Genomic DNA, 7931 nt, shown 5'->3' on the forward strand with positions numbered 1-7931 from the left:
AGGCCAAGCCGCTGTTTCTGACACAGGAGTGAAGCATGAAGAGGTAAAACGGAATGGTGTAATATCTGAACTCGATCAATGGCGTAGGAGCAAGAACAGCGCACGTAGCTAAGAAATAGACCAATACCCAGATCTGCCTCCGAGTTTTAGCTATAGAGTTGAGGACATATAAGTCAGGCTCACAATGCAAAAAAATAGGGAAAAGTAAAGCATCACATTATACTACAAGAAACGGTTTTAACATACCTAATAGAGTTAGGATTGAGAACCAAGAATAGACGTAAACCGGGACTAACAGGTACTTCATTGACCAATGAAAGTTGATAATCTTTCTCCATAGATAGAAGGGATAGTGGCGATTGTCCGCGAGAAGATATGGATGAGCCAAGCTACAAATAATAGAGAGTGAGAGTTTATAGAAGAGCTTAAGGCGTTTTGAGAGGAGTCAAGAAACCAAACCTGAAAAAGTGTACAGAGGCAAATCCGGCTATTAGAGCTACAAGGCTAAGTAGCAGACTTAAAGGCCAGTTTCTATGGAGCTTTTGAAACAGATTTCTCAGTTGCACTACTGAGAAGTGCAGGGGAGCAGTGAAAAGAGCAGAGACGAGACTAAAATACATTATCTGCGCAAAATGCAGTGAAACTACATGAGCCTCTTTTGCACCTGTGAATATGAGATGATGGTTCAGTAAAGAGACTCACAAATTTCCATTTGAACGAAATATGTAAACTGAATAGACATACCGAGAACTATACCCCCATTCCAGAGGATAAAAATACCAAACAGTGCCACAACGACGATAAAAGGGCTAAATTTGACCAAAAGCCTCCATTTTATATTCCAAGATGCTGAGACTACAGCATAAGTATCATAGAGTAGGCCTGCATTTTTAACCTTCGATTTTGTAAGAGATGAGGAACATTTATGCTTAGCAATAAATTTTCTAAACTGTAAACAAAACATGTAAAGCAGCGTACCTGAAGTATCCTCTGCAAAAGAAACAGTTTTAACTTGGTTAAAACGGTCTGAAGTGTCTGAACTGCTATCAGGTTTTCTTTTTCTAAGATTTGATCTCAGAATTGCTCCTTTCCTATCACTCGCCTGATGCAAAACTTGATTTACTTTTTCTTTCTCTTTCTGCCTCGTCGAGTCAAGAGTGAAGTCTATAACACCTGAGCAAGCAACGAAAAGCATCCAGACTACATTTGTTTGTCGGATAAAAACTGCTAAAGTGCCAAACTGCAAAAACAAAACCGAAATAAATTCGCCTACATACTAGTAAGGCTAAGATCTAACAGAGTCAAAACCAATTTGCTTCGAATTACATACCAATGCACTGACCATATATCTTTTCTTCAAACAAGCGAGGTACATGGCAAGAACTGCGGTTAATGACGCAACATCTGTATAGTAGAGGAAAGTGAAGAACCAATGGAGAGGGTAAAACGACATAACTACCGCCACAAAAGTTGCTTTTCTATCACTGAGGTTTGGCCCGAAGAATCTGATTATCTCAAACACTAGAAATCCACACAACACTGCAAAAACAGCATTTGTAGACCGTAGCACAGACGTAGAACAAGCTTCTGCAAAGGACTGAGTAGTATTTTTCATCAACAGCATCCCTGGAAACAAATTAGCAACATGTACTAGTGAAAGATAGTACCTGCAATATCAACATTCCCAAAATCAAAAGAAGAATAACGATACAAATGTCATGAAAACACAAGTGAAAAAAATCCAGACTTTAAAGGTGACACTACTTGAGAATTTATATGATAATGATTCAAGAAGAAGAGTGTATTACAATCCAGGTGGGGTAGTGATCATTGGATCCCAGCTCCTAAAATTCCCATTACAGTACTGCTGAGCTTGAGGCACATGGAATATCTCGTCCTGCAAGTAATCAAAAACAAATCAGAGAGATAGAGAAAGCTCAATCACAGATTACATCGAAGTACCCAAATTCTTAAAAAGGGGATTCTTTTTTTGTTACCATGTAGGGTTCAGGAACAATATGATTGACGATGATCGACATCGGAATCACCCATAAGCTCGTTATAGCTGCAACGGCTAATTTCCCCATAGTTTCCACTAATTTCCCAGAAAAAATAATCAATCAGTTCCAAATTATTCGCGGATCAATCATGGGTTTTCGTGCCCTAACGAATCATCCATAACGGAAATCGAAGTCAATGTTTCAATATTGGGCTTTTACTAAAAGCCCAATTCAGATGTAACGAGAAAGCCCTGTATGTATTTAGATATATTTATAATTCTCGTACCTTAAAAAGTAGATATTTTCTATTAGACCTCAATGTTTTCATAAAACCTTTTAAGACCAAAAAGTTTTGGTTGTTTATTCGGATTTTTATTTATTTTCGCTTTAATATTTTGTCAACTTCACTCGTCGACCGTCGTAGATCAATTATCAACTTTATTTTATGATAAGCATCGCACAGCTGTGTGTGTATTTTTTTTTTTTCTTTGGTAATAATGCCGAGCTGATATCGACATGACTCCGAATGAGTTTGCATTACTCTTATAACGAAAATGATATTCTAAAATCATCATATTATTTCGACATAATTTCACATCTTAGTTTAAGTTCATATATATGTATTAATAGTTTAGTTAGCGAGTTGTTTTTAGTTTAAGTCTACAAATTTAACCATATCATATGGTCCAGGGCCGGTCCTAGGGTTAAGGAGGCCTAAAGCATTTTTTAATATGGTATTTTATAAATATACATTAACTGTCTGTATATGATACATACAATAGAAAAAATACAAAAACTGCCAATGAGGGGTTTCGAACCCACGACTAGATGGGTAATCTAAGTACCAGATAACCAACTCAGCTAAGAAATATTTTGTTAAATAGTCCAAATATTTAGTATTTATTGGGTGGCCTAAAGCAGATGCTTTAGCATATGTTTTGACTTTAGTTTATATTACTAGTACTTTTTTGAGGTGTAAAAGCTGTTTTCTCGTTTGCTTACAAATGGAGACCTAAATAACACTATTAAATTTGCATAAATTCACCGTGATCTTACACATTCTGATTATTTAGAGGGGGTTTTATGATTAAAAGTAAGGTTTCAACTTCCACTAAGTAGTTTAGCGAGGTGAATAATAGTTTGTTACTGATGATGATCATTGGATAGAGTGGGTAAAAAACCAAGCAAAAGAAATGGTCCCAAAATTTGCATGTGGGATTTGATTCAAATATGTCTAAGCAGCATCCGTTGATGTCATAAAGTATCTCATTTTCTTACCTCTCCACATGTGTAAAAAAAGCAAACCACCTTTGCTATATAAAAAGCGAGAGAAACTGCCCTCTTTGAATTATTATATATACATATATCAATACATATACAATTGATGACGTTAACAATCGAGCTAGGTGTTTGTAAGAACTAGGAAAAGAAAAATCTGCATTAATATAATTCTAATCAGTGGAATCAATTAAGGGAAACCCTTATTATAAGTTTCTTATATGGTACAATCATTTTAAAAATTTACAAAGATTTATTTGTTTAGAATAATAAGGCTTTTAGTCTATCTTCTTCGTTTTTATTTTTGGGTTAAAATTAAGCTAGTATGAGATATATCATAGAAAGTCTGAATTTTAATTTGCTATAGTGTATGCTTTGCAGGAGTTTGTGAATTTCGATTGTACGATCTTGTTAATTTTTCAGACTATTAAAATGATCAATGCGAAAACATGTTATTTGATCATGTTTTGCAACTTTCTCTCATGACATTAAATAGTACTATTTACACTTATGAAATATAAATTTCGTACTTGAATTGAGAATTGTTTCTCCTAATTTTTTGACCCAATAATATATTAAATTTTTAAAAGCCAAACAAGAAAAGGGAAATAACGAAACGTGAAAGATGGAGGACATGATGATCAACCATGTGCGTAGTCATCGCACCACATGCCTAGTCGCCAAATCTTTCATTATCCTTTGCTAACCCTTTTATTCTCACTTAATCCATACTTAATCCCCTAATTTAATATCATATACTTACATCTTTATAATTCCACAACTTTTTTAATTGGAGGGTGGTTCTGGTGGTCGTCGTTTAGAGAGGTACGACAAGTTTACCAAATCTGAAGTGGTTCACATTTTACTACCGAGGAATCCAAAGTTATAATTTTTCCACGAGTATACATCACTTATATATTCATTTATAGAAAATGCAATATTTTCAAATGTTTATGATAATTAAGAAGAGTAATGATGGATACAACAAATATATAGTATTAAAATGAAAGAAAAAAAAAAACACATTTTGGAACAGAGTGGATTGTTATTGGTTTCGAACATGAAAGGTTGCGTCTGAAATCTGGAGATCTCACGATGTTAAGGATATATGATTAGTAAAGTACTCATTATCATACCCCCGAATAATTGCTGCGTTTAATAATAATCTTATGTTTTGTCCTCTATCATAAATCCGTAAACCAAAAAAAAATGTTAAATTAAAATAATTGGTCGACACATGTTTATGCAAAAAAAAAACGGAAATTTAGGAAAACAAAAGAGATTATATATTCGTGACTGATAAGGAAAGGAACAGTGACAAGTATCAACAAAAATAATTAGTGCGATTGAAGTCAATTATTAGTTGGTGATTCAATACTTGCGTGCACGATAAAGGAAGCATCTGAGAAAATTATGTTTTGACGATACTGGAATTTTTTTTCCTTTCCTTTTATCATAGACGACATCGTATATAGTATGAAAAAAACATGAGAATGAGAAGAGAAACTCAAACATAGAAGTTTCAAAAATATATATCGCCAGGTCCCTATGCAAAGCAAATGCACGTGCGTCTGATTTGCATCAAAGTTTGTGGACAAATTATTTATTTCCTTTTCGTTTTTTTATTTATCGATATGTTCATTTTCCGTTTATTAAAAAAAAAAAAAATCGTGCTTTACAGATATAGGCTAGGAATGTAAAATGCTCAAGCCGTAAGCGGAATGTTTTTCTGATCATCAAGATCCCTAGTTATTCTTCTTAAAGTCATTAAGACTAATCAAATCATCGAAACAACTAATAAATTAAAGAATTTCATAGACATGAGAGTAAAAGTATTTTTAGTTTAAATTAATTTTGTCAACCAAACAAGATTGCTTTCTTGTATTAATAAATAAATAAACATAAAACTGCTTTTTTGTAAATAGTTTTACACTACAGCTTTTGCTTTTTTTTTGTAAATAGTTTTACACTACAGCTTTTTAAAAACTTCAATATATAAAAATTAAGAGCTCTAGATATCATCTTATTTCTGTATCTTCCTGATTTTATTATCTTTTGATTATTTTTCTTGCATGCATGCATATATATTACAGTATAAATTGTGTTTGTAAATTGTGGTTTGTAAATACTTGTGTTGATTTTCATTAGACAGTTATTTTTCTAGCTTACTCAAAAAAATCAAAGACATATGCATGTATATATATATATATGTATATAATGAGTATATATTAAAAACAAAATCAAATAAATTAACGTATTTTATGTAATCCCGCCACTTGGGAGACAGATCACTAGTTAGTTGAAATGGAGGCTTTCAAGCTTCCGATCCAACGCACGCAATCTCTCTCTCTTCTCTCTTCCCTCTTCTCTCTCTCTCTCTTTCTCTCTTTCTCTCTTTCTCTCTTTCTTTCTCTTTCTAAAAACTCGTCTAATGGCAGAGATCTGCTGCGTCAAGGAGACCCAAGAAGAAGACGTCGAGAAGACCCGACCCGTGTTAGATCTCCCTGATCATGAAGATCCAACGGTCAGCGACGAAGACGGGTGCAAGACTCCAACATCGTCCGATCACAAGATTCCGGAGGTGACGTATACGTTATGCCCACCGGCTCCGAGAAAACCTAAACCGAACCGGTCTTCTGCTACGAAACGAAAATTAACGCCGGTTAATGTTGTTAACCGTATACCGATTGATCTGAGCCGTGAGATCGAGATGTTCTTCGAGGATTTGGACCGTAGGATCAAGAAGTCACGGAAACAATAAAGAACAAGAGACACCAAAATTGTTGCCTTATTGGTAGTGATCGTTGCTCATTCCTAATTCTTGATCTAACTGTGTGGTGGTAATTGATCCTTTGAATTTTTCTTCTTCTTTTTTTTTTGTTAATTATTTTATGTATAATTAATTAGCTAATAACAATAAGAAACTTATGTATCATTTAATTTGGATTTGTACAACTGTAACAAAGTCAAAGCTCACATTTATAATTTCTTCGTTTCAATTTCAACATTAACTTACGTTTTCAATGCATGTATAGTATTAATTAATCTTTTTGATTTTGATATGTCTGATTTTTGAAGAGCAATGAACATATTTTTATTAATAATCGTTTTGTTTGTAAAGCGTAGGAATAAGGACAAATGAGCACATATCTAAATTTTATTTTTGTTTTTTTACTACCAATCTAGCAAATTTGCATGTCTCTACAGTTTTGATATAAAATTATTCTATTTAATATAAAATAAACCCAAAATATGAATGTATAAAACACTAGTGTTAAAATACTATTCTTTTTACATAAATTAGCTCTAATGTTTAAACTATAAACACTACTCCGTAGTCCGTACGTACAATATGAATGTATATATCTTCGGGTTGTTCTAATTAACTGTAGTATTAATTATCTAAAAACATGTTCACATAATTATCACATGCGACAAGGGGCTCGTCCAAAATAACTTAAGAGTATAAATTTAGTTTGAAACTGAATCATATTTTGTCAGTTTCCATTTTTTTTAAAAAAAAATTTATTTTCAAAATATAATTTTAGCGCTTTTTTGTTACCATCAAGAAAGTCTTAATTAATATACATTACACAAATCTAAGTCGTACTCGTACATAAGTAATTAATTATACACTCCATTTATTTACCTTTTTTACAACGTGTATTTACCTGATTAGTCTCTAAAGGCTCATTTTTCCCATGTCGCACAAATGTATACCACTATCATACTTTGATCAGTGAAGAAAAATAAATTTAACAAACCTAATTTAGATTTATCAGAAAAAAAACCTCATACTAGTAATAATAAATATACTCACTGAAAGCAAACATCCTTTGTAATGGATCATGCTTCCTGCTTTGGGTACACCTTGTTATGATCGATGAATGGATTAATATTAAATACTTCTATTTATGTGTGTGCCATTGTATATGCCGGGTACAAATTCCATATATTTGTAGAATTTATTAGATACATATATTCTTCTACTTTCATGTGTGATATATAGAGTACTGATAGTCTGATAGTATTAAACTGTTTTAATGGAGCTGACCGCAATAATTATATACTAGTAATATTAATTAAATGTATAAATAAATAAATAATGATATCTTATTGGCAAAACAAAACAAAAAAATAGAAAAAATGTAATTAATTTTTGTTAGCTCTTATAAATCCAGGCAAAGTGGTCAAAGTTTCCAATACATCGTATCTAATAAAACACAAAGAGTAAAATCACTCTAATCCGGATCCGTGATTAGAAGAATTTTTGCGGGCGGCTATCCGGATCCGTATACAGTAACAAAACAATGTTAATAATATTTTGAATTAAGCCCACGTTTAAAGTCCACAACAGTTGAGGAGGTTTGTTTAGCCCACGTGAAAAGCCCACAAGCCCACATACTTTTTGAGCTTCCATCTAGGGTTTTGTTACTTTCTCTCTCTCTCCTCTATTCAGAAGAACGCAGATCATCATCTCTTCGCCCTACAATCACAATCTGCAAAGGAAGTTGCCTTCTCTCTGTATCTCTTCCTCTCCAATTTCAATCTGAAATTTTGATAACTCGTTTTTTTTTTTTTTTTTTTTTTTTTTTTTTTTTTTTTTTTTTTTTTTTTTTTTTTTTTTTTTTTTTTTTTTTTTTTTTTTTTTTT

At 32.6% G+C, this 7931-nt stretch overlaps 2 protein-coding genes across 2 annotated transcripts in view; one reads left to right on the forward strand and one right to left on the reverse strand.

Annotated features, from left to right (window-relative positions):
* LOC104734248 (dol-P-Glc:Glc(2)Man(9)GlcNAc(2)-PP-Dol alpha-1,2-glucosyltransferase-like) overlaps positions 1-2141 on the reverse strand; it is a 2919-nt gene extending 778 nt beyond the window's left edge. Inside the window, exons 1-8 of the mRNA XM_010453776.2 lie at positions 1998-2141; positions 1809-1897; positions 1331-1667; positions 979-1240; positions 745-882; positions 460-664; positions 247-389; positions 138-150 (exon numbers count right to left, since the gene is read on the reverse strand). Of these exons, the coding sequence (XP_010452078.1) occupies positions 138-150; positions 247-389; positions 460-664; positions 745-882; positions 979-1240; positions 1331-1667; positions 1809-1897; positions 1998-2087 (1277 nt within the window). The 5' untranslated portion in view covers positions 2088-2141. The remainder of the gene's footprint in view (positions 1-137; positions 151-246; positions 390-459; positions 665-744; positions 883-978; positions 1241-1330; positions 1668-1808; positions 1898-1997) is intronic.
* On the forward strand, positions 5598-6302 carry LOC104734249 (cyclin-dependent protein kinase inhibitor SMR3-like). The gene has a single exon (XM_010453779.1). The coding sequence runs from the start codon at positions 5710-5712 to the stop codon at positions 6037-6039; it is 330 nt and encodes a 109-aa protein (XP_010452081.1). The 5' UTR covers positions 5598-5709; the 3' UTR covers positions 6040-6302.

This window comes from Camelina sativa, chromosome 13 (genome assembly GCF_000633955.1).
Source record: "Camelina sativa cultivar DH55 chromosome 13, Cs, whole genome shotgun sequence".
Taxonomy (NCBI): Eukaryota; Viridiplantae; Streptophyta; class Magnoliopsida; order Brassicales; family Brassicaceae; genus Camelina; species Camelina sativa.